This window comes from Chaetura pelagica, unplaced genomic scaffold (assembly GCF_000747805.2).
Source record: "Chaetura pelagica isolate M959 unplaced genomic scaffold, ChaPel_1.0 scaffold33, whole genome shotgun sequence".
Classification (NCBI taxonomy): Eukaryota; Metazoa; Chordata; class Aves; order Apodiformes; family Apodidae; genus Chaetura; species Chaetura pelagica.
In genome coordinates, this window is record NW_009952874.1 from 401441 (window position 1) to 429344 (window position 27904).

General features: G+C 36.3%; 1 protein-coding gene across 1 annotated transcript; it reads right to left on the reverse strand.

The window, feature by feature from the left end:
- On the reverse strand, positions 1 to 27904 carry TFPI (tissue factor pathway inhibitor (lipoprotein-associated coagulation inhibitor)). Its single transcript, XM_009995229.1, has 8 exons — positions 27790 to 27904; positions 20237 to 20437; positions 12808 to 12846; positions 9506 to 9682; positions 7557 to 7652; positions 7086 to 7178; positions 465 to 647; positions 1 to 98 (listed from the first exon to the last, which is right to left on the reverse strand). The coding sequence occupies exons 1-8, from the start codon at positions 27902 to 27904 to the stop codon at positions 1 to 3; spliced, it is 1002 nt and encodes a 333-aa protein (XP_009993531.1).

Genomic DNA, 27904 nt, shown 5'->3' on the forward strand with positions numbered 1-27904 from the left:
TCAGGAATTATTTCCTCGCCCAGATCCTTGACTGACTGGTTTCTTTTTTTTCTTCTTGATTTTTATTAATCTTCTTTCACCTTTTCTTTTATTGAACCCTAAAGGTAAAATGAAGAAAATAAGATTAGATGCTGTATGACTAACACATCACAGATCATCAGAAATAAGAGACAAGTCTTGTTTTCAAGAAATATTCTTACAAGAAGAAAAAGTAACATTGTCTTACCTAAAGTCTTCATATTCCTAATCAATGGCAAGCTGTCTTATTTTTGTTCTTGTACACTGTATTTTACTTTCCATCTTTCTCTCTCTAACTCTGTCTCTTCTGATTTCCATTTTCACTTTTCTAAGACTTTCAACTATTACTTTTTTTCAAGGCCAATACTTACTAACAAAATTGCATTAATGTTTCAGTCTGCATAACGTTTAACTCTCGTTGCCTGTAGCAGTAGCACTTCCCATACCTTTCTTGCAGATCCTCAAACATGATTTTCTGGACGTGAAATTATTTTCATTCCCACCACAACCACTGTAGCTAAATGGGCGACATCTTCCAGTTGAGTAGTTGTAGAAAAATCTTAACTCTTTGGCTCTACAAAGTCCTTTGTCCATAGGGGCCATACACAAAGAAGGGACAGGGGGTTGTTCTAGAAAAACCAAGAAAAACAAGGTTAGAGACAACAATGCGATTAATCATTTTTCTGTTATGCTGATATTATGTAAGAGACTGGAAGCTCACAGAACTTTGAAATTTACATTAAATTTACTGGCAAGTTTAATTCTGCTCTCCTGAAAATCCAGGATGTTTTTATACAAGCATGTGCCTTTTTATGAGCACTAAGAGTGCCACAGCAAATTCTCTCTTTGAAACCCAAAATCCACCTTACCTGAAAGCAAGATTTGTTTCCTATATATTTGGCAATAAAATTGCCATTTCTGCAACAGGAGGTAGTATTCAGGTTCTGTTAGGGAAGTTTCAAGTGAAGTGTTTGTAGAAAGTGAAATAGATTAAACTTGGACAGCTTTTAAAAATAAATATTTAGGATAATTAATAAAGTGAATTTTCCTAATTACTGCTACATGTTCTGCAATCAAATAGAAGGTAAAAGTACCCAACAATATGAGATTCAATGCCTTAATATTGGGTTTGTTTTATGAATAAAGCTTGATCTAAGCAATAAAAGTTGGTCTACCAGCAACCACTGAGCAATTATCAAGAAATAGCTCTTAACTCGCAGAATAACAAAGGATTGAACATGAAGAATAAGTGCAGAGAGTGACTGAGATGCTGGTGCTTTAGTGCTGTGGTTAGGTTTTTACCATTTCAAGGAGTAGGCTGATGGTTTGTTTCCTCAGTGTTGATGCAAATGAGAGCATGAGAATTGAAACACTGGAAGGTGAACTTGTTGTGTCTGAAGTACTTGGGCACTGGAACAAGTTCAGGAAGCAAATCCATGCCAGAATTCCCAAACCTGGAGAAACTCCATCATTTATTGCCCTGGAGTGACTTACATAAAAAATTAGAACTAACACAACTGCTGCACAGGATGCATGGAAGTGAATTGGAGCCACTATATCATCAGTTATGAGGGACCTAAAGGAGATCCATTTTCCTTCAAGAAGTAGCAGGCTTGAGATAGCTGATATCTGAATGCAGAAATGGAAATGTGAAGCCAGACAGGTGGTCTTCTGGAAGTTACAAAGCCAGGTTGAAGTGGTTCAGAGATAAAAACAAGTGAAAACTTCAGGGAATAATTTGACAAGAGCGCTGAAGGCATCCTGCTGTCACAGAAGTGGGAAGCAGATTAGCTGCTGAAAGCAGGAAGCTACAAATCACCTCGGACGATTCAAGAGCCTGACAAGAAAATATCCAAAAAGAACATGCTACATCTTAACTTGTCTTACACATAGTACATCTGCTGAAAAGGTTAACCTGCCAAGTATAATAGCTGATATGGCATGGTGAAAAAGTATGAAAAATTGCTGGGAAAGAAACAGAATGGTGTTTTATGGAAAGTTAGGACAGCAAATGAAATTAATAGTAAATTTGAAGCTGTAGTCAGCAACATCATACTATTAAAAAAGAATCTGAAATGCAAAAGTCTAAGTAATTAGTTGGTTTTTCAATATAGATTAATTCAGGTTATAAAATGAGCACTACTTAATTTATTTTATAACTGTGACATTATTCTAAGAGTGAAGTTCACTCTGGATCCAGAGTAAAAGCCCACAATGAGATACAATTTATATTAAATCTACTATTTTCTTTATAACCAAGATGTTAGTTAAAGTAACTAATGCAATGTTTTTGGTACTGCTCTGAAAACTCTTATGCCTGGAAGTAATTTCATATCTCTCTAGCTGGAGTGGATGTTAGCTTTTCAAGTATATGCACAGCAACATTAAAAAGGTGCTTACCTATTTTAACCTGATAGTTTCTGAAGCTGAAAGAACAAAGCAGGAAGCCTTGCCAGTCATGAAAATGCCAAACAGCATCTGTTTGTCAATTATGTAACAGTACTTCAATACATACTTTGTAAATTACTTATCTGGTATGTAGCATTTTCCAGAGAGACTCCAGAGTCCACTCATGAAGGAGTTCTGATGGTGACTGCAAGCCTCAGGGAAGCCATGGAGCCAGTGGTGTGGTTACCAGTGAATAAGAACTAGCTATGTAGATATAATAGAACTGGCAGAGCTTCATCCAAATGCTATTCAGAATATCTCTTATACTCTTTGCTAGATAAATGCCCCAGATACCAAACACTATTCCTGTTCATCTTCAAAATATCTGCATATTCTTTACAGTCACAGAGGCAACCAGCTAGGAAGAAAATCCCTTAATTTTGCCATATAGTAGTATTTTCTTTCAACATTGTACTAAAACTTATATTAAAGATGAAATTATTTAGAAAAATTTCCTGCCTGCTGAAGATGATTAAAAATATAAATTGATTTTAATATACTGATCACTAAAAGAGCTGTTAACTGTCAGATCATTTAGGCATAAAATACGTATTGTGTCATGCCCAGCCCAACATCTCTACTGGCAGGACAATCTATAAGCCTGTGGGCCAGTATGTCAACACAGTCTCTGGAAGCACTAAATCCAGTTAAGTTTTCTCTCAGCCTCAGCTTCTAATGTTGTATTTATATATATCATGTTACAGTAAGTTTAGATATTATGCTTGTTCCTGAATCACAGGTCTCTGAATTACAGACAGGAACTTTACTGAGAGACTACTTGAGATATAAATGCTGTTTGAAACTTTTTTCTCAACTTAGAATACATTATAGTAATTTTTTTCACAGTGCAAGTAACATTAGTCATTACATTGCAAAACTCATTACGTATTAACAGCAAACGGATCATATCAACCTAAACATTAATAAATGTGATTAAATGCTTTCTAGCTTTTTCATACATGCAACTACAAGGCCCATCCTGTGGCCTTTAATGCAACTGCAACAGAAAACAACCAGTTATTTACATTGACAGCAACAGGCTGAAACAGTCTGACTTTACCCTTGTGTTCATGCTAGTCTGTTTAACCAAATTATCCCACTTAAAGAGGGTTTAAATATACAATACAAAACTCATAAAATGTGATTTGCTGTGTATATTATTTGCCAAAAATATGCAACATAAGTCAGGTCATGAACAGGCATGGGAAAAAAGAATTTACAATTCACACAAATGAAAGCTTCCAAGCTAAGTTAGTTAAACCTTTCAAAGTGTAAAGTTTTCTTCTGGGAAAAGATGATACAATGAAACATAAAGTTTTGTTCCTCAAAAACATGCTGATTCCATCCAAAAACTTTTGAAGAAAATTAGACCTTGGAGCCCATCTGAAGTGGAGACTGTGTACTGGAACTCCTGCAACTAGCTCTACAAATGGGTTTCAGGTTTTATGACAGGAAAATACAGTGGTACATCTTCCTTATATCTTATGCATGTTATTTCTTTTTCATGATGATGCAGATGCCAGGACTGATTTTGTTTTGGTGAGGAGTAAGACCCAAAACTGCAATATTTGGTATTGTTTCTGAAAAAAATATATAAGCTAAAAATGGGTATATGAAATAAGCAGTAGATAAAAAAGGCTACTATTCTTACCTAGAAAAATACTGTAGTATCTTACCCTTCACTGCTACCTAAAAAATCTTTAAATGTGCATGGTTTAAGATTTAATTCTTATTGTACAGCTCCTTCCTGAATCCCAGACACCCCTCTCTGTGGTGTGAACAGATGACATGACCATACTTCAGAATCTCTGAAAGAGGCATATTCAGATATAGACTCCTATCTATCAAAAATAACCTCAACCCTGTATTGCAACAATAACAATTATCCTGGGGCTGTGTGAGAATGAGCTGTTATTTGATCACAGTACGAAACAAGTTTGAAATTATCTTGGTGACCTGGATGAGTAACAATCCTAATTGCATTTTCTTTCTCTAGACCAAGGTGTGTGACATTCATGAAGCTGCAGATTTATTGCCAGCTTTTTGATATTTCCAGATTTGAGTATGTTGTTTTTGGTTACAGCAATGAGAAAAAAGAAGAATCTTCACCTAGACAAGCTAGTACAAAAATAATGAGTCATCTGTACTTGACAGTACTTTTTAGGTATAAATTGGTGCAGATGCATTATAGTGAAAATAACTGTGTCAATTTATATCAGCAAAAGATGTGGTACTTTCTTGGAAAAGAAGAGAAACTGCCTCTGTGTGCCATTCTGTACTTGCTGAGTTGATAATTGACTTTTAATCCTGTATCCCACTTAGATCTCACAAAGCAAATGTAGAGTATAGCACTCATAACTTCCTAACATAAATCACTTTGTATAATCTAAAAATGAAACGTTTGATTCTTGGCTTCCCTTTCTCTTAACTTTGCCAGGGTGAAAGTTATTTTTATATCTTGCAGCAAAGTAAGACAAAAGCAATCTTCAATCTCTATAGAAAGGTCATTGCTGAGACACAGCACTAGATTTTTTTGTAGTTTTATGGAAAAAAAGAAGTTTTGTTTGCACATACAAGAGATTAATTTTGTGAAGATCAATAACTTGGTTGAAACAATTAACGTGATGTCATTATAGAGTTGTACATGTCACCAATGATATGTATTTTTTCTCAAAATCAAGATGTGCTAGCAGTTCAGTTGTGAGGTAAGATACTCCATAAGAGAGAACTCCTTGCAAAATATTTTTAATGATGGTCATGTATTAAAAAAGTAAGAAAGATACGTAGCCAGGTCAATATACATGCAAAATAGATGTCTGAGTGGCAGACCAGCTACTCTGCCTGTGTTAGAGCAGATCAGCCACCCCATCCCAAACACTCCATCCTGACCTCATACATGCACAGCCAGACTCTTGTCCTTGACCTAGGGCCATGGGGAGTCACAGTGCATGTTTGTGTGAGACGGCTCTGCCTTGAAAGTGGACAACTCTGCCTCTATTAATAGTAGGAATGGAAGCTATGGGCTGTACTTCACATGTCAGTTTTGGCCCTACCCTTTTACTCTCCCTCTAGTAGGATTGCACAAAAGCACAGGATTTCAGCCCATCCCAGCAGCCTGAAAGATACAGGCTGATAAACAGAATGCAGCAGGGGGCTGCCTGGGCAGGCTACTGCAAAACAGACAAAGGTTATATAGAATGGAAGAACCCGTGGGGTCTTGAGACTTGCCACTGAAACCCACTGGTCCTTCCAACATCACATTTCTTACCTGACCCATAGAGCTACACTGACTACACCCACCCTTGCTCCCCAACCTTTTCTTCCACCAACCTTCAAGTCTTTGCTTTCTCTTCATCTCTTGGTTCTATTATCTGCTCTACCAGAAAATTCACTATTACTGACACAACCAAGAATCCTTCTCACAAGAGTGAGTCATGCCCCTTTGCTTGTATAGATTAGTTGTTTGGGGGATCCGGAGATTCATATTATAAGTACTAACCTTCAGGGGACATGTACACTCTTATGTCCCCAGACTTATTACCAGGCCTTAAATCATTCAAATATTTTTCAGCAAAATAAGCTGGCAAAAGCTTTACTGTTTAATATTCAGTCATTTTAATAACAGTGTATTGATGCTTAGTATGTGGTAAACAAACAATCCCACTATCGTATAAACTTACCTCAACCCAACAGTAAATGTGAATCACAATACAGGCCAAAAAATAGAATGCAACACATATTCAAGCTTTATCAGATGTATCATTTGAGCAAAAAGCACAGGAATGTTATCTTACATGTCTTTGCAGATCACATAAAATAAAAAAAAACTTAATGAATCTTAAGGATCTGTACACCATCACTCAACCCCAAAAAGTAGAAGTAAGAGTAAATGCAAAAAAACACCAGAAATACTTGGTAAGAGCGCTCAGGCTTTTCCCAACTGTTTCTTGTTTCTTCTTGCATAACTGTGGATCATAAAAATGACATGCCTCAAATTCAATTACCCTTTACAGTGCGAGCAAGTACTAGCAATCTATAGTGGACAGCATCCAGCCACAGAAATGGTTAATGCCTGGTCCCCTCCACAGCAAGTGTCCAGAGTTTCAGCTACACTAAAACACATCATGCGAAATATCTTAAAGCAGACACAAAATAAATTTACGCTCTGACTATACTCAAACCAAGACCTGAGCTTAATATGGCCTTAGTGAAAATATAAACTCATTATGATAAATATCTTGTGCCATATTCTAAAATCCAAATATGGTCTTTTTAATGGGTAAAAGGACTTTTAAATCAGCTGCCAATTAGAACCCCAAAACAATTTTAATTTTTACTAAGAGAACTCTGCATCACTGCTTTTCCTTTTGGTCTTTCAATTTTTGTATTTTTCAGACCTTCAGCACACTCTTTCAGAACAGTACAAGATGTGGTTAGTCTTCCATTTTCTGATATTTATGGAAGATCTGTATGTAGCAATATACTACTTTGCTTTGACTTTCTATTTTTCAAAACATATTACATAGAGGGAAGCCTATTTTTTAGTGGGTGGAAATGGAAAAGCAATCCCAAATGCATATAAAAGATTGAGAGGAAGAATTGCAAAAGTGAATTCTTACCAAAAAAAATGGGAAACTGTTTCCGATCCTCCTTTGGGGAACTATTGTTCAGAGTGTTGGACTTGTCATTTGGAGCAGTTGGCAACAAATTGACTAAACGGAAAAGGAGGTGTCACAGTAAGTAACAGGTTATCTAGACACGGCAAAGCTCTGAAAATAAGCTATGATTGGTATTCACTTGCCTTGCTCCATGCCAGCATAAAAGACCACTAAAAGGCAGCTTTTCTTTAAATTCCACAGGCATGGGAAACTGATATACTGAGGCATTTTTGGGATGGATTCCTTTTTATTCCTTCATTTTATTGATATAACATTTAAATCAAACACGGTTTCAATGGTCACTGAATTCACTGTGGTTAGGTATTTCAAGCAACACACATACCTCCCAATAAACAGGAAAATGAGTGGACAAGCCAAGGAGTATCTGCATTAAAAAAATGGTACCTACCAACAGCAAAAGCAAATTCTTACCCAAAATCCCAGGAAACTGGTTGGGATTTTGCTCTGGGGAGCTACTGTTCCCAGTGTTAGGATGCTCTTCAGCTGGGATAATTGGCAGCAAGTTTGCTAAAGCAAAAGGAAAACAATTATGAAAAATCCCCCCAAAACCCCAAATGGTATAAATGATTCCATATGACTAAGTTAAAACTTTGATCTATTTAAACCATGGCAATGGCCCCTAATCCTCTCTTAATTCTTGGGTATTCATACAAATTTATATGGAGGGCTTACTTCAGATTAAAGTCAGGAAAACACAGCATTCCTCCATTTTTAGTGCAGAAGCTAGAAGTGGAATCAGAGCCCAATAAGTAATGCTTCAGCAAAGATAGGGGAAAAGCACATGCATCCATATGTGTCTATTTAAAAAAAAAAAAAAAAAAAGAAGTTTAAAAAATAACAATATTGGAACTTCCCTTTTCCAGATGTAAATAAACTCAAGTTCTCCTTGCCAAAACAACAGATTATGAAACAGTCCTGGAAAAAGGGCCACTAGAGACAAGCAAGACAAAAAGGTCAGCAGACTTTGGGTGGGAAAATGCATGCGTCCTATGTATTAAATTAACTATTTTGTGAAGCAGAGAGGAGTTATGAGGATTAGTATATTCTGATGCAGAATAATTCATAGGAACTAGTAGGATGAGGAAATGCATGCATGACCTATGGTCATCTGAATTACTCTGAGTGGCTGTTTTGTAGCCCAAGCTGCACAGCCCATTTATTCAAAAGGGACAGGTTTCCCATGATTCTTTGGTGGGAAGCAAGGACCACACAATAAGGAAAGAACATAACCAGAAATTCCTATATTGGCACCTTTTCCACAACAAGGTTTGGTTTGAAAAGAGTATATTCAGATGTATGGGTTAAAAGACATTTATAAACATTTCATGATATCATCAAGTCAGGTACCTGGCAGATTTTAGGTTACATAAAATAACATATGTGGCTGTAATCAGAATAGCCCCATTTCTTCATTCACTGTCATAAGTAAATTATATCTTGGATCATGAGGACTAATGATTCCTTGAAGTGTCCTCTTACATTGATGCTTTAAGATGAAAAACAGCTTTTACTCTGAATTAAAACAAGACTTGAATCTCAGCTGGATCATCTGAACTTAAGTACAGATTCTTGTCATTTATGTAGTCATTCTGGTCAATATTAGTGTGAATTATACACAAAGCAATGTTAAAATACAAGACAAATACAACCAACCAAGCAAGGCATTTTGTCTGGGACAGTCTACTGCTACAAATGAAAAAGAAAACTGGAAGACATTGAATATAGGAACTAGTTTTGTTCACAAAATATTTTAAACTCCTTTTCCCCAAACTTCTATCCTAGAAGTGTATTTATAACATTTTTCCTCTAATGGGAAGTTTAATGAGGAAATATCATGCTGTAATGTCAAGGCACAGCCAGGAAACTTTACTGATTGTGGACCAAATCCCCTTCTTAGACTAAATTGATTTCATTCATCATTACTTCATCTGTCTGTATTACTTCTAACATTCTGTTTCAAATGGTGTATCACACACTATTTGTTTCAATTTAGACATAATAAATAGTATGCAGATTTCTGAAAATTTGCAGTGTTCATTCTTACACACGCAAGTTTAGTATAATTTTGCAAAATGTTGTAGAATTGTCATATATACAGGCAGGTAACTTTCATGAGAAAACTAAAAAAGCAGGAGTCCTGTAATAATCATTAAAATTAATAGTACCTACCAGTTTTTTTTTAGTTAATAGTTTTTTTTATATTTTTATATTTTAAAAAAAAATAATATATATATATATAATGTTAATTTGAAATACAAGTTACATCCAACCTCAGGGTACTCTATATGTTGCCTTTTTTTCCATGCAAGATACCTTCAAAACACAATATTGTTTATATGAGTATAATGAGAACAACTTACAACTGTCTTGGCAGGTAGTCTGGCATTCTTCCAAAGTCCTGAAGTTGTTCTGGTTTCCTAGGCACCCACCATACTTGAATACTTCACATATCTTAGTTTCTTTGTTATAGAAATACCTGGAAAAATAGCCTCGGCAGATTCCAGGGTCTTTCTCAGAGAAGCAGAAGTTGGGCTTTTCTGCGAACAATGGTAAATGATGAGCAGGCTGGGGGAAGAAAAAAATCAACACACATTCCAAGACAACAATAGAACAGAAGTTTAGAAAATAAACCTGTAACTGGGGACTAAAGAGCAACCGTAAAATAACTGCTGCTTTATTGCACTGCTTTGGTTCTATATATAACAATTCAATATTAAGCTGGAGCATTATAGTGACATTTTTAGTGCTTGCCTTTTTTTTTTTTTCCTCTCTTTTCAAGTAGCCAGTAAATTATATCTTGGATCATGAGGACTAATGATTCCTTGAAGTGTCCTCTTACATTGATGCTTTAAGATGAAAAACAGCTTTTACTCTGAATTAAAACAAGACTTGAATCTCAGCTGGATCATCTGAACTTAAGTACAGATTCTTGTCATTTATGTAGTCATTCTGGTCAATATTAGTGTGAATTATACACAAAGCAATGTTAAAATACAAGACAAATACAACCAACCAAGCAAGGCATTTTGTCTGGGACAGTCTACTGCTACAAATGAAAAAGAAAACTGGAAGACAGATCAGCTATTCTAACTATAATTTTTCAGCCCCAGTTTGCAATTTGCTTTCACTAACTACATCAACCAAGAAACTGTTAACAAATGAATATACTGCTTAATTTGACTGATTATCAAGGCATGATATCACACCTTTTGGCAGAGAAGAAAAACCCACAGCCGTATCATAATCCTCAAATGTCATTTTATCACCATAATCAATATTTTCTCAAAATAATATTATTAAAAGAAAACAGTAGAATTAAATAATGAAATACATATGAGGTATTCTCTAATTCTTGCTAGTAGATACTTTGAAATATAATTCTTGACTGAGCTAACTGCTTGCAGAGAAAAGTATATTTAGCCATCCTAAGACAATCAAAGCCTTCCTTACCTGTGAAACTTAATAGAATATTGAGACTAAAACAGTGTGCAGAGAGCTGCTGTTTTATTAAAAATTACTATAGATCAATTACTTTGAAGTCCCTAACATTTTTGGAGTAGAGTACGGAGTTTTAAAGAAGTTAATCCTATTATCTCTGTTTTAGCCAAATATCTATTTTAAAATAATTGTTAGAACAAGAATATTATTGAATTTAATTGATGGACATAATATATTAATATAAAACATCATAATAGCTCATAATTATAGCTCCTTCAAGAATTGCCAGTCTTGTATTTAAATTGTTCATAAGCTTTATGAACAGTAAAATGCCATTTTCAGAGAGCAAATGTAAAATTAAACCATTAAAATGTGCTTGCATAAAGTAACAAAACCAACCATTTTAAGCACTCATTTAGCCTCATTTTGATTGGTGGTTGCAAATTGAATTCTCTACCAGTATGTATATGTATTCTACTGTTCAGCTACTTCATGTTTCTTAACATTAAAATGCACCACTTATTCATGGTTCACAGATTTATCAAACTAAGTTCCCATAAAGCAACAAATGGGAAAAGCATGGGCAAGGATCATTGTATTTTTTTCAGCTGAGAATGGAAATGAGACAGTTTTGTAGACAGGTAGCAGGCAAGAATCTACCAGAGTGGTTTCTATTCCGTATTCTATCTATCAGGAGCTGATAAAAAATATGACCTACAATTACTTGTTCAAAAAATTACGTAATATTGTGAAATAACAAAAAAATATTATTAGACAGATATTAACTGAGAAAGGAAGGCAGATCACAATGAGGGTATGTAGACTACAGGATTATCACTGATTCTTAAATACAATCACTTTTTGTTTAGCAAATCATTGCATTTAAAATGGTTCTTGCACAAAAAAGGAAATTAAGTTCAAATAAACTAAGCTTACAGCTAACTTTCACAGCCACTTTTGAAGACAGAAGTCATAAAGGCAATATAATCCTAGCTAAACAAAGTGGTATTATACTTCTAAAAGCCACATCTTTCTCCAGAGACTCAATATTCAAGACCACACTAGTGCAAACAATAGTAAATACGTAATTATGATGATGATAGCCAAGAGTCTGTTTTGTCATTAAAAGCAGGGAACTAGGGTCAGACCTTTAAGGAAGTAGTGCCAAAAGTCTGCAACATCTGTGTAAAAACAACTTCAGTAACTTCAATAGCACAGAAACAGTGTCATTTATTACTTTTTTTTATGCACTAAGAATGGAAAGAATAGTAGAAAACAGGAAAAGAAAACCAACATCTCAGTACAAAAATATTCCAGAATATCATTCTGCAAAGATGAATTATTTAATTAGAATATTTTAAAATACATATGCAAATATTCACTTTTCTGTGAGGAGTTAAATGCTCAGCAATTCAAGAGGAAGCAAGTGGAAGGAAGGCTAAAGCAAGGAGGGTAAGCAGAGGAGGAGCTGACTTGCAAAGAACTTCACTCAAGTCTGTATTTGGGGAACTTTGGCTACTGGCATTGGGCCCAATCCAGATAAGTGTCTGACATGCAAAGGGAGGGTGTGGTGAAATAAGTCTTCACAAGCTCTATTTTAATGGCCAAACCTAAGTATCCTCGTTAGGAACACAAGTTACCTCAATAGACAAACCGTGTTTCAGACAAGTGATTCTCAGCGCTTGAGCTGTTTAGGAAGTTTGGGTATCAGGCATTTAAGTTTCTGTCAGTAGTCTGCACCTTCAGGAAACTTGTCCCCTTGCTTAATGAGTAATTAGGGCATCTGCCCTAACCTCTGTTAGCTCCTACGCAGGCAATGCTTGAAAACTTCTCTTTCAGAGTGATTTTTTCCTATTTTTTCTAACAGTGGAGGAAGCATTTAGATTATTCTCAAAAAACACAAGAGTTCCACATCATGGCTAATTACATAATGCCTGAATCTCTGCAGATCCCTTCTTTTCTCTTTATTGAAGAAAGATTTTAGAAGTGTCATGCTGTGTTTACTTTGGGGAGAAGATATTGTAGCTGGTATCTTCAGTGACCACACCTGTCTTCAAAGTCTTTGATGGATACTGAAGAAGACTGGCAATAAGAGCTTACTGTAGTCTGACATTCCTCTTTTTGTGATGAGAAAGCTTGGAACAATACATAAAGAATTTATCTAAGGAAGCTAAATCCCTCATCACTGTATACAAGTCTTAGATTGCTATGTAAACATAATTACCTTTCTTAATTTTTGTTAACATCATCTTCTGAGGCAATTCTGCAAGATAAATAAAAAGAAAAGTATTTAGCGAAAGCAGACATGACCTGCTGACCTCTTGCATCTGGGAGAAGTGGTATGGATAGCCATTTGCTTGAAGTTGTCTGCTGGAAAGCAAATGCCTTTTTTTTTTTTTTTTTTGAGGTTTGCTCTGTCAGGCAATCAAACCTACTATAATGGAGCAATACATCTGCCAGACCATGGCCATCTTACTTACCTACCACAAATCACCTTTAAGATATCCTAGTGTACATGCCAAGAGCAGCAGTTCAGTAGCAGAAGCATATTACAGCTACTTTCTACTGCTGGTGGCTCTTCCTGCTTCAGTGAATACGTGTATTCCAGAGACCTGCTCATAAAGCCTCAGTGGAAACCATAGTTTAGCCTTCTTTGAAACATAAAGGGGGATTCAAAGAGAAATATGTATTTTCATCTGAATTTAAATCACATGCATTAGTCTCTCATGGCATGTTTCCCAAAAGCCCTCTAAGTCATATACCCGAAGGACATCACTACAGTCTCTCTGTGACTTTGTGAGATACAGCTATTCTCCCCAACTGCCAAGGGTGGGGAATACAGGAGTGCCCTGTCCTGTGTCCTATCTCAGCTTGGGGGTATCTAATAGCAAGACCTGAGACTGGAAACAATTCCTGCTCAAAAGAAGAGTTGCTGTTGTCCTCTTCCTTGTTATGGAAGCAGTAACAGAAGACATTTGAGCTGTCTGTATCCTCACCTTTTCTATAACTTGCAATATTAATAAGATCTCTCACCACCACTATTTCTAAAAATCTCTTCACAGTCCAAAACTGAAATGAGATTTAGCTGTTTATTTTCAAGTCATATTCCAGAGCAAGTGTTTCTAACCATCCTTTAGATAGTGATAAACCTTCCCTGGCTCCTACTTTAAGAGGTGCTGCTTATGACTAGTAAGCTTTTAGCATTAGCCATACTGCCTTTATGTGCCATAATCCCTCCAAGGCTTGTTTTTAAATGTATTTATTTGTCTATTTTTTATTGCAGAAATATGGCCTGTGCTATATCTTCAAAGCAAATCTATCAGGCAGAAATAATGCATTTTCCTTTCATCTCTGAGACAATGCAGCTGGCATCCTTAAAAAAATATATATAGTTCAAGACATGACATGCAGTTTAGAGTGACGTACCATTTGTTTGAACATATTTCCAGTGCTTCCCATTAGCAGAAGACTGTGGCTTCAGCATTTAAATCCATGACCCAAGGCATGGACACTCACATCAGGCCATTTCACTAATTTCAGTCAGCTGCCCCATTCAGGCCAAAATCAGCAATTATACTTTGGCATATATCTGTACTGTTCTGGCACAGAACAGGAAAGATTTATTGTGAGTTTATACAGGCCTAGTCAACCTATGTTTTTGCTTCTGGTTTCAGTCAACCAACTGTATTTGTGAGTAGATCTACTGCATAAATAATAGACATCAGAATTTCTGTCATGTCAAGAACCTTTTATCAGCAGGTATTTTTCCATGTTAGAAGCGTAAGTAGCCTGACATATGTAGTAACTGTCTTGAAAATTAGGGCCTTTGTGCTAGTGATTACATTTGTGATTCTACTCGTATCCAGTAAACAATAAAGCATATAGGAAAACTACTCTTAGAGGTATTTTTTTCTTCCTGAAATGATGAGTATTGGGCACAAGAAACAAAAAATGCAGCTGATTGCTAGGAGACTTGAGTCAGAGCTAGGCATCTTGCATCTGAACAGTCTTAGTCTTGGAGTGGCCAACCTGTAAGTTGGGCTCTCTGACCTCTCTTGGACTGACTTCAGTCAGCTCTGGGAATTACTCATTTGTCTTGTATGGCTTATTAATTAAGAAAATTTTAAAAATTGTTCTAAATCAAGGAGCCTGGCATTCACTCGTGCTGGTTCATTTATTCTTGTATTTGTGCTTAATATTGGAAAATCAGACACTTCAACTGTTCACATTATTTCTTCTGAATCTGTATTTATATCACAGTACTTCCCTCTTACTCATTTTCAGCAATTTATTTTTAGGCATTTTCTTATCACTATACTGTTATTTCAGTCTGATTTCTACAGTTACTAAAATGGTGATTTTCCTGGAGTAATAAATAAATACTAGAAACTTTAAGTAGGATGAATATAACCATATAAAACAAGCCTGCACAGATAGAGCCAGATTTAACAAATAGAACCTACTGAATTAATTTTTTTTAAAATGAATTATGTTGGCAAAAGCAGGTTAACTTATTAATTTATGTTATGGCTGATGGTCAACAGCATATAGTGTTTGTCACCAAACCCTTTTATCTGCTGTTACTCTTTCAGAGAACACAGAAATAATGAGCCTTTATTGCTCCAGTTCATGACAGCAGATTCAGCACTTGCAGATTCTTGGACTACTTCTACGCATACACAAAATACTATACTGGGTTGAGTACCAAGATTTTGGACACTTTTCATTCCAAATTCAGTATCTATCAAGCCTGCTGTTTTCAGTTTAGTCCCCAGTCTTATCTTTTAAACTGGTATTTAGGAAAAAAAACTCCAAATTACCAGGAAGTGGCATGTTTTGGAGATAATGGCAGCTGCAGACCTGCCAGCAACCATGATCCAAACATGGCAAAAATGCTGAGAGTCCAGGTGAAAACAAAAACCAGACACCAGATGTGAAGTACCAAAGCCAGCCTAGTGACAGAAATAAAGACCTGTCTTCACATTCTAGATCACAAGTCTTTCTAACACTGAATACTAATTAAGAAAAATAACTTTCCATTTTTAACTTGAAAAAATGTTTTCATGAAACTGTGAAGCCATAACAAGAAATTAATTAATCACAATTTTTTAAACAAAACACTGTATAAGTGAAGCAAATGCTTTTTAAAGAAGGTTGTTCTTGTAGAATGACATTCACTCTTTAAACTGTTGTGTATTACCTGTGCAGTTCAGCAGTAAGTTCCATTAATTTCTGTGCTGAAAATTTAATAAATATGGTAAGAAACTTCTAAACTCATTGTCCATGGAAATAATAATATAAATCAGTTAAATCCATGATACAAACTTAGGGCTCATGGAAGGCATATGACAAAGAGAGATTTTTCAGTCTAGGAAGGCCATTTGTAAGATAAACAGACAATTACTATACAATTACTGCCACATTTGAATAATTTTTAACTCCTTAAAATTATATTCAACTGTTTTGAATGCTCACAAAAATATAATCTACCATTCCGATAAAGACACACCTTCTGGATAACCCTGAAGAATAAATAATATTAACCAAAGCTCAAAAATCTGCCCAGCCTGGATTAAGAAGAGGATGGACATTAGTTTCATTAGCCATAAGCCTTTACAGGGGTGATGATTACCAAATGCTAAGGACTTTTACACCCAGTTTGGTGGGTGGCAACCTTCTGCCCAAATTGTAAGCAAGAGCAACTCCTGCCTTTTAAGCCTCAAGCACTGCATCCATACCTTGTCTACTAACAAGCACTACCACTGCCATATTCCAGTTGGTGAAAGTGACTGAGATACAGAGATAGCAGAATTATCACTTAGGCCTTGATACAAGAAATCTGAAATCTCTTACTGATTACAAGCTGTGCTACAACCAGCACAAGGCTATTTGCTCTCCATAAATACTTAGTCAAGTAATTCAGTTCCCGAACAGGATGAACAGCTAGACCTTTTGATAGCACAGTTTGTAGAACAGAACATCAGAGGTAGAAAAGGAGCAAAATGTAATTTTTCTTTTAGTTTTGCCTGTTGCTTAAGCAAGGTCCTTATATTACATTCCACTGTAATTAATTTCTGCTTTGTTCGGTTTTCTACCAAGAACTGTCATCTACTTCTACTCACTAGTTTTTTTGTGAAGATTTAAAAACATATTATTGAAGTCTATCTTACTTTTGTATCTTCCCCTCCCCCCCTCCACACGTATGAAGAATCCAAAACAAACATGGTATAGTCTTCAGAAATAACAATATTGGAAACAGCTTTTGTGCTACCTAATTTCTACAGAAACAAATACAGGCACATGAGCAGCATAACAGTAACGTGCATTTCTAGTAGTATCTGAGACTTCAACATAAAAAGAAACTGAACTGCTGATGTAAAGTTTGTTTCCCTTCTCAGTCGGTTGTAGCAAAATGCTCCATTTCTCAATACGCCTGCCTCAGTTCCCCTCTATGATTCAACTGCTTTTGTCTCTCAATTTGGCAGGCCCAGGCCTGGAGTGGAAAGATTCCCATAGGAAAGGAAAGGGCCTAGCAATCTCTGAGCTGGTAACAACCTTGAAAAGTATAAACAGAAGCCAAGTTGATGTTCATGACACCAGCTGCTCTCTGGTGCTGAGGAACGCTGAGCCCAGCCTAGCCACAACTAGGCCCAAAACAGGGATAAAGTAACAATGAGCAGATGAAAGAGTTTTCTTGGTGGGAAAAACATCTTCTTGGCTTTTCATACCCTTTTCCTTCTATTCTCCAATGAGAGATCTTGGAGTTATGGCTAAACAGTTACATGACAGCAGTCAATCCACTTTATTCTATAAAAGCCTTTGATCGGGAGACTTCCCATACACTTTCCCAGGAGGTTTCCCAGATCTTCTCTCCAGCAGGGACACCTGCCAGAGAGATTAATTCTCGAGAATTAAGGACCAGACAAAGGAACACCCAGCTGCAGCTGGGCAAGGGTGAGAGACATGAATTCCTTCATTGTCTTTGTTAGCAAATGGAACATTAATCAATTTTTCATAATTAAGTTTTAAATGTTAAGATTCTAGACTCCTTTTGAAGTCAATAATTAATGTTCTAGGCTGAGTCTAAAGCTTAGCAATAATTTGCCAACATTTTAATGGTTAAGGTTTATCGTTTGATCTAACTACCAGTAGGTGTATTTTATTGTTAAGATTACCTTTTTTGCATTCTAACCTTAGCTTCTCTTCTGATCTCCCCATTTCCCTACCATTTGACTGTGCTTGTGCCTTTCTAGGGGGCTAGGACCCCGGTGTCATGTGCAATAAATCTCTATCAGCGCATATACATCTCCTCTGCTATCTCACCTCTTGGGGACAATCTGTGCTGGTGCCTTCTAAGGGTTAAGATCCCAGTGTCATATACAGTAGGTCTCAATCAGTGCATACACATCTTGTCTGCCATCCCACCCCGTTTGGGACATCAGTTCAGTAAGAGTTGGCTTAAGACCCATTTCAGATCCAAGCAGGACAAAAGTTTAATTGACTTTGTGTGCTTGCACTTAAGGCAAGGTGTTTTTCTCTGTGACAGTTTTCTTCTTTACTTTAAATTCTCAATTCTGTTATTTAGTAACTAAAGAATTAGTTTTCATCTCATTTTTCCTCAAGATGTCATTTCAAGATATGCCTTATTTTATTATCATGAGCACTACGTTTACCCATACACATCTCCTGAAGACAGAGCAAGACTGATTGATTCTTGCCACTTCTTCCCTGACAAGCACATCTGGCCTCTGGGGCTCACTAGTGGATTTTGACAGAAGCCATTGAAAGGTAAGTTTCAAATTAATCCTTAGAGTAAAATGCAATGAAAAACTGCCACTCACTGTAAGAATGGAGTGATGTGATCTTTTTTTAACAAGTTGTTAGTGAAATGTTGTAGTGTTTTTTCCATCCTGATGAAATGGTTTTATAAGCAGGCAACTGTTTGAAAGCAAAACTTAACTGATCAGAAAAATAACTAAAATCTACTTTCATTCCAAAATTTAATGTTCATGTTTGTGTTTTGGTTTTTTTTTTTACTTTTGAGTGTGTTGTGTGTAGTGCCAGGTACAATAACAGAACTGCATGGTGTAACAGACATTTGCATTTATTAAAAATCACAATAGTATAAATCAGCTTGTCGTATATATTGCCTCTTTGGGTCACAAAAACCCAATAAGGAGAAAATTCTGAAATCAAGTTTCTTACCTGAAATTTTTTGAGTTATATTTTTGTAATATATATAGAAATTTGCTGTGCATGAAAGTGACCTATGCTAATCCTAGAAGTTATAAATGTATATCCTGCAAACCAACTCAGTGCCTACAGCATATCACAATTCTAGTTTTATGGAAAGACTTAGGGCTAGATTTTAAAATAAGGCAAAAAAAGTGACACTTACAGAGATCTGCATAGTTTAAGAGTGCTACCAGGACACATCTCTTATAGGCAGGAGAGGTCAAGAATTTTCATCTGACTGTGTTGCTTGTTCTCAGAATAACTGTTCTTTACTGCAGGCTCACCCAGCATCATTATCTGGAGCTCAGTGATGCTTAATGAGCAAGGCATATGAGAATGAGAAGTACCTTCTGCTGAGAATGAAGCCTTCTACTTTACATCAAAGTCTGAATAAATGAACATCCAATATATGAACTGATGGGGAAAAAACAAATAACAACAACATAGCTGTTATGGTCTCTGAGGATCATCACACACCTTTGAGGAGTTCTTTATCCTGGATTTTTTTTCTATTTCTATTACTCCCCCCTCACTGTCACTTTCTGTTTACAAAGCCAGACATGTTCCAACTAATTCCCATGGAAGCAAGATCCATAGTAGCTATCCAGAACCAAGTCTAAATAAGACTTAAATTCCTTCAGTCTCTAAAAATATAAACTTGCCAAACTTCTAGCTTCACTAGCATTAACTTAAAATTTTTAGAAATTTCTAACTTTCATACACTCCCATGAGGAACACAAGCTGGTTACTTTCACAAGGCTGAAAGCCTGAGTTAATTACAAGGCTCATTTTTAATAGTAAAACCAGCATTCCCAAGGCATTGTCTGCATATCCTGCTGTGTATCTGATTATGGTTCTCATTTCTTTCTTTCTAACAATTAACTGGTGAGGTTTCAACAAAACAGATCTTTTATGACAAAGAGCTGTGACTGACATTTTTAATGAGATTAGTAGTTGTGACTATGTTGAACAGTAGCAATGTCCAAGATTTTGGACAGCTTCTATCAGCTTCTCAAGTGAAGGAAAAACCTGGGATCAAAAACTGGGTTACACTTTGAAATCAATAAAGAACATCTGTGCTGCCCACCAGCTCAGCCCAGGCTCAAAATGATTTTCCCTTAAAGAAACAAGGCTTTACCTGGAAAAAAAAAATGTTTTTTTGCATTGGTCTCTGTTGCACAGGTCCACTAAAAAAAGTCACATATATCCTTCCAAATCCTGAATGTTTGCTTTCTTAATTTAACTTAATTTGGCTGACTACAACATAGTATAATGCTTGGGAACATAATTAGAGTAATCACATTTTTGTATTAATAGCAACTGAAGATGGCTTCTACTTCCAAAATCCCTGTTTTGTGGAGGAAAAACAACATATGCAAATGAAGAACAGATAGGAGGATAAGAGAATGGGTACTGGCCTGTTACCACACACTTCTTCTGACATTCTTCCAGTGTTAGAAAGTTGTTCTCATTGCCGTGGCATCCACCGTATTCAAACATTTCGCACTCACGGCTTTGAACGTTGAAGTAATAACGGATGTGGATTGCTTTGCATGGGCCTTCCACTGCTTTCATGGCACACACTGAATGTCCTAGTTTCAGTGGTGGCAAAGCAGCACCTGAAACAGAGAAGAAGCAGCACACCTGTGAGTAAGTTAGTTTGCTCCACTGCACATCATAACTTCAAAATTAGATTGCTTGCATCTTCTGCTAGACAGGCACTGCATAACAGCAAAGCTCTGAACACTAAGCCTAGGCGTAAAAACAAAGTAACCATCTGCACTGCAACGCAAATTTCAGTCAAACCAAATCCCTGTTTCTATTTTCAACCAAAAGAGCCCATCTTCTGAACTTCAACTCCTCACCATAAATCTCTAAAAACCTACAGATAGTGGCTTAATCACAGGCCTTAGTGAGCGATTCTGAACAACAAATACAATGAGAAAATCCTAGTAGCTCCTACAGACACAGTGACCCCCGCATAAAAAAAAAGGCAGAAAGAGGGATCCTGGTGCTCTCTTCCGTGAAATGCAAACAGCTCATGGAGGTACCTCAGTCTCAGTCCATCCTGGGATGAACTAAGCAAGACAGCCCTGCAGAGGGCACCATTCCCCTATCTCATAACACTTCACGGGCACATCACCGCATCTGCTAGTACCTAAAGGTCATGCACTGTTTTACTCTTTTTTGAGCTCGCTGTTCTTGCATTAGAGCTTCCAAGAGCCAAGAAGCAAGCAAGTAGAAAGACGAGGAGAAAACAAACTGTGTATTTTCAGATCATGTCATTTCCCTATTTTTCAATACACACTACTGGGTCATTTTGTAAAAACTGCCATAGCATTGTGAAGAATGCTGGCCATGCCTATACACTGTCACTTTGCATGAAGAAATTCTAACTGACGATCCAGTTTGTAATACCATTCCCTTACCATTATATGGTTTACTATCTTTCCCTGTTTTGATCTTCCAAGGAACTGCAGTGGATTTTGAAAGCTTTACAGAGTTCGTGTACTTCCAACAGCGGCCAGAAGAACAGACTTGAAATTTTTCCCTTATTCTCCCAGAGCTTATCAGAACATCAATACCTCGGAACACATATATGCAAAAATATCTATCAGTTCTCTTTGCAGTGGCATAGAAAAGAGAACAAGGAAAAAAAAAAAGTATAAGGATATGAGTTTACATCATTATTTCACATCTTCCTGCTACTAACTAGAATAAGTTTCTAGTTTTAATTAAAGCCACAAAAATCAGGCTTAATGACACAGTAAAAAGGAAATTTCTCTAACTACTGCCCACCAGCTCAGTGGATATCTGATTTTATCATCTAAAAATGGTCTTATTACATAATAGTTAAATAAAATGCACAGGTGAGCTAAATCCTCAAAGTCTGAGGTCAGTTGAAGGTAACTAATTTTATTGCATTTGAACCACTTATAACTATGAAATCTACAGAAAATAAAGATTTTTCAGAATGAAAATATTTTAACTCATAGCATTTAAACCCTTGAAAATTTAACAACCTTTATTGCACAATCACCATCAACACAAGAATTGTAGCACACAATTAGATCCTCCAAAACTGGACCATTTCATGTTAAAATGCAGATTAAGATTATTAATTTCAAAATTCTCATTAAATACCAGTCCCTAAAGTAGTCTGTAACTGTTCCCTCATTAGTGAAATTAAATTTACTGATTTTGAAGTTAGGAAAATAGATTTGAAAATATTATTTAAGACTAAAAGGAAATGTGGGTGAATTAAAAGAACCATTTTTAAGAGACATTAGAATCAGTACACTTCCTATGGAACTCAGCTTGCCAGATTTCTCAATATTGTTTCTTGACAGTTTCCTTATCTGGATTTTCCTGAGCTCATAAAAAATTAAGATTTATAAGTCACAGGAGATTACAAATTAGATTCCAAAGGTCAAAAGTTCTCCAATAGAACTTGAAAGAAGGAACTTGAAAAGGCTCAACTTGAAAACGTGCGAGGATAGTGCATTGCTAAATGAAACACTAGAATTCCCACACACAGTAATAGGGAACAAATGCCTTCAAAACATCAAAGTTTTAAGTAACTTTTGGAGTAACTCCTGAATAGTTAAATCAAACATTCAGAGAGCCACAGAAGCTGATTCAACTCAAATGCAGTTGAGGTTAGGGCTGGCAGCTGGTTTATAAACATGTCATTTTCTTGGCACACAGGAAATGAGTTCTCCTACATGACCTGTGTCACTGACCCATTTCAGTCTAGAAGAGGTTGAGAAAACTTCCTAGGTTTCCTAACTACTGGAATTTCAGACAGGGTTGTATCAGCTCATTTTGCTTGCTACATTATACCACACCAATGTTGTGGTCTATGAAAACAGAAATAGTGTGCAAGCACGGTTTCAAAACTACACAACAATGATGAACAAATGGCTTAGTAGAGTTCATCTTGGGAACTTCCTGGTCTCAACTCCTAGCCTATTTCACATCCAACCCACAGAACTAAATCATTGTTTTGCTTACCTCCTAAGGCCTTTCTTCTGCAGTCACAGTGACAGTTACCACTGCCAGATGTACTGACATCTGCTGCCAACATAATGACTATCTGTGTCACACTTCCGGCAATTAGACATTTATGTCCTTAGGAGTCCTAGAAAGTTACCATACTTTGACTAAAATCTATACCCTGTTAAACCCCTAGAGGACAAACCCTCCAACTTTGCACAATAACCAAGCAACTCTGAAGAAAAAAGTCTCAAAAGGATTAAGGGGAACTGAAACGTACTTGTGGTCTGGAAACAATTCTTCCACATTATTTTACACCTGGGAACACTTAACTCACACAGATGACATAATATTAGCTTTCCTTCTCAGATTAGAGCAGCAGATGAGAAGGCAAGCATGAGTGTTTGGCCAGTAGATCTGCATGGATACAAATCTGCCTGTACTCATTTTGCATGTGGAAAATACCTGGAGAAAGAGAATTTTTAGTATAAGGCCACCTCATCCTCTGCTCTTGAACACTAGAATAAATTCTACTACCTTTTAGGTTCTGTGTGAAGAGCACAGAATATGACTTTTAAGGAAGATGTCTCTCAGGAAGGTCAGTGAATATTCTCTAACAGAAACATGGGAAAACTGGAAGGAATTTTAATTCAGCTTCTATTTCAAGTTTTTTCATGTTTCTAAGGGCTAAATACCTGGAGACCTTTCCTGACAGATGTACAAACTGTTGTTAATGCTCCAGTGAAGTAAAACTCCCAAAAACCTCAAGCAGCCAGCTCCAGGATTTTACTACCTTCTTGCCAAGACAGACCTTTTTTTTAATATACAGCTTAAATATTCTTTATTCCATATTAAATAATTTTTACTTCCTTCAGTGCATAGACAGAATATTTTAGTAAATATATAGTAAATATGTCTATATAGAATATATAGTGAATTTGTTTTCATTTTCTAATTCACCATCTGTGTCTTGCAATTCAAGGCTGCTGCAAGACAGGAAGCAGCCTCCTGCACTCTGAGACTCTACCTGGGGCTCTCCAGGTTCAGCCCTTCCTAGGCTACCTGAAACAGTGGTGCAGCAGCCCCCTTGCACTCACTGCTTCACTTCAGTAGCCCATCTGTTGTCTACCTCCTTTCTTCCTTTCCTTCTCTTGCAAGACTTGTGTCTCCTCTTAATTATCTTTACACTTAATAAACACCTTTCTTCCAGGATTTTATTGGCTTTTGCTTTCTAGCCCTCTCCTTTGGATACCTTCCTATTGGTCTGTTCAAGTGTGCTGTCCAGAGATGAATATAATCCCTCTACCTGAGGTGTTACTGGTGCCAAATAGAGTGGAATAATTATCCTTTGTGTTTTTTTAGAACTACACTATGATTTTTGTAATTCTCTGCAACTTCCACTTGCTTTCCAGCAAATACAATCTTGTTATACAGGTACTTCAACAGTTATACTCCACCTTTTATTCACAAATGCATTGACTCTCCTGAAGTTTAGCATGTTGCATTTGTAGTTTTAAAAATAAAAGTAGTTTCACCCTCCACATTGGATCTAGCCCTGTTGAATATTTATTACTCATCCAATTTAGGCATCTGATCCAAATGGACTGAGAGAATCTGCAGAACTATAGGACTATACTACCCTAAACCAAAAAAAGTGATTTTGTTTGGCCAGAAGTATGTTAAGTAATGGTTACAGCTGATGCTCACCATCACACCAAAGCTATTACTTGCCATAATAAAATGAAAATAAAGCAAAGCAAAACCTCCTCTCCTCAAATTTTAATATAATGACTTAATTACATCAGCTACATAGGTTTTCATAACAGAAGACACAAAACATCTACTGTTCTGCTCAGTCTTAACAGTTTTTCCACTCTGTGGGTCATGGTAAGTGCAAAGTAATGCTGATGAAATGGCTCACAATGAGCACAAGCTTGGTGCAGTTATTTTCTGTCGCTACCTTCTCCTCCATTCCTTCAGTTTTCCTACTTGAGCAACCATGAGAAACAAGATACTTGCCAAGACAGCTCCTACACAGCATAGCCATTCTCACATTTATTGCAATTCACATGGCAACTTTTGCAACTGGCTGTTTAACACAACAACACACATCATTAACCAACAAGCAGTAATTTCACTGCAAGAGCTCCAGTAATCTGCAGGTAGTCATTCTATAGCCCTGAGCACATAGACCTTATACCATCAATGCACAGAACTACTACTGCTTTAGTAGTAAGCAGCATAACATTACAGAACCAGAAGTGATGAGTAATGTCTCTTACCTTTTTATATTAATTATCCAAGTAAAAAAAAAATATGCTTTTTTTCACCTAGCTGTAAGCACAGTAAAATACTTTAACTTGACATTCAGACTCTAGGATAATCTGTATGGCTGGTCGTTAAAAATGCATCCTATTTATTATACTTAGGGCACAAAAAATATTAAAGACCGAAGTACTATTGCTGTTGCTTTTCACAACAGAACTATATAAATTCCATTGGGAAAATGAAACTTGGCTGGAAGTATTTCTGACTTTTTATGTAAAATAGTTTTTCGTTTTCTTTGCTTAGGTTATGGGTTCTAAACCATAAACGAGTTTCTGTGGTTATCCTTAATTATAAAGACATGCTGTCCACTTTTGAGGCTTTTTTGTCAATGTCTCTTTTTGATAAGTGATATCAATGCTAAGCACCTTGTTGCTAATGAATGGCTGTTCCTTTTCTCTCCATTTTTGTCAGTTTGACAGCTTCCCACCCACACACTGTTCAGTGCTCTTCCTACCCATGTGTTTCCTACTCTTTCTTTAAGCAGTCACATGTATTCTTGATAAACTTCCATATATTAATAAAAAGCACATTCAACTTAACAATTCTTCTGTCTTTGGAACATCTACTAAAGTGATCCCAACCACATGAGTTATTGCTGAACAATATATATAAACTAGTTATTTTTTCTTTTTTGTTGTTTTTGCTATTACGCTTATTGTTAGAAAAAATGACAGATTTTCCCAGAAGAGAACAAATTGACGCTATTTTTTATCCCCTTGGACTTCACTTGCAACCTTAATTATTACTGCAATTTAAATGCTAATAGACAAAAAACTCCTCTTAGATTCACCACGTACTTGTACCCAATGTGATCCAAAAGTATGACATTATTTTATCCTTTAATACCTAAGTTATTGAATTCTGTAGTAAAATGTGTCAATGTTTCATAACCATCTAACTCAGAAAATAAATGCTATCAGTGAAATTGCAGTCTAAAAAATTTCTAGAGTTAAACTCACTGGGACCAGAATTTCACTGTTAAGAAACCACAAATATAATGTTAATTAGCAACAACCTCGTAACTTTATAGAAATAGAGTACTGTAAAGGTTACTTTTGTAAACACTGCAACTGAGTCTATCTCAAACACAGTGTCCAAGTTTAATTTCTAAGCATCACATTTGATTATTTTCTCACTGGAAAACAAGCCAAAAAATTCACAACTGTTCCTCATACCAAATCCGTTACTAGTTGTATAATCTTAAATAACTGGCTTTAAAATAACCAATGCCAAAATAATGCCCAATAAAAACAGAGACTACTTTTGTTATTGACTTTCATAAACAAAACAAATAGAGGAAAAAAATAATCCAGCACATTTCTTGTTCTGGGATGAAGTGTGTTACTATAACAAGCAGGACAAATTTACCTTCATAAACTGTAAGCTTAGGCTAGGGATTTCTGTATAACTCAAAGTTGCAGAGCAGAACTAAGAAAAATGTGACTTTGCCCTCAACCAAGAGGGGCATTTTTGTACTTCAGGGTTAAAGAGAAACACATTTATTCTGTACAAAACAGTCTGCATAACTATGCTAAGCATCCGCTTAATGCAGAGTGGTGCACACCTTTACCTGCAGTGACTAACTGTGACACGGACCTAAAGCACAAGCCTTGTTTGTAGTATAGCTGTGATTGCTCACAATTCATGTTTTTGTTTCAAGGAACACTGCTTCAAAGTCAAGACAGAGAGAAACTGTATGGCTGGAAATCAGAAGAGTCACAGGCAGATTGAGTAGAGTGCAAACATAAAAAAACCAAAGTTTTCTCCGGGTTGCATTCCCAGTTTGGCCTCAAAATCAGACCTGTAAAGTCAGAGAAGTAACCACTGCATAGTTCTCTATAGCTTAAGAAAAAGATCACAATTTAAAATCATTTTCTCAAAGGAAAGAAGAATATTTTGGAATAGTCCTCATCTGTTTCCTCAGAATTCTTTGGGAGGTAATGAAAATATCTTTCACAATGGTATCCAGTATAGAAGTTTGACCCACCCCACTTGATTTCAATTACGTGAAAGCAAGCAATGCTCTTACAATGGTAAGAACCAAAGAACCTCAACAGTTCTACAGTCAGAGTTCTGACATTATCTTTCTGAACAAAAATCTCAGACTGGTGAGTTTTTATTTATCCAGCAATATCCAATTACTTGGTGCTACACAAAGACCTCCTTCAAGGCTCAGAAAAACAAGGGCAGTAATTACATCAGTTTTAGACCAAACTTTGCAAATTAACTGTGACTCAAGAGAGCTGTGCACAGGACAGAGTAACACCAGTCTATCCATTACGTTCCTGCTCCAATTGCTCAGGGAGTTAAAACCTGAGTTTATCAGCTGTACATTCGTTTCCCTAAACCCTGACCCCTTCCATGGGTCCTACAGCAGAGCTTTAAGGGAGTAATTTTGATACCTAACACAATGTTTGATTAGAAGTTCCAAAAACATGGATAACAGGCCTTTACAGAAGGCAATTTTGATACATCTTGATGCAAAATTGAGACTCCCTGTTAGAAGCTAGCGTATTTTTAACTTAGTTCCACCTTCAAAAGTTTCCCAGAAAAGCTCTCAAGTACAGAATCGCATCTACAGTGCATTATAGCAAAGTGGGTCTTGTTGTTTGAGCTAGTTTTGTGTGTCATTTTCATAACCTCTTACCCAGAACATACTCTTCTTCATTGTCATCTAGGTCAGTAGTTTTACACGCAGTGAAAAAGACCAACAGCAAGATAAAGGTTGAAGGTAAGGAACATCCTTTCTTTCTTCCTTTCAT

Excerpts from the sequence above, each read along its gene's own strand:
- TFPI (XM_009995229.1), bottom strand. The coding sequence starts at position 27,904 with ATGAAAGGAAGAAAGAAAGGATGTTCCTTACCTTCAACCTTTATCTTG. Across the intron at positions 20,438-27,789 it reads TGAAGAAGAGTATGTTCTGG|GTGCTGCTTTGCCACCACTG; the intron begins GTAAGAGGTTAT and ends TCTCTGTTTCAG. Across the intron at positions 7,653-9,505 it reads GACTACCTGCCAAGACAGTT|CAAACTTGCTGCCAATTATC; the intron begins GTAAGTTGTTCT and ends CTTTTGCTTTAG.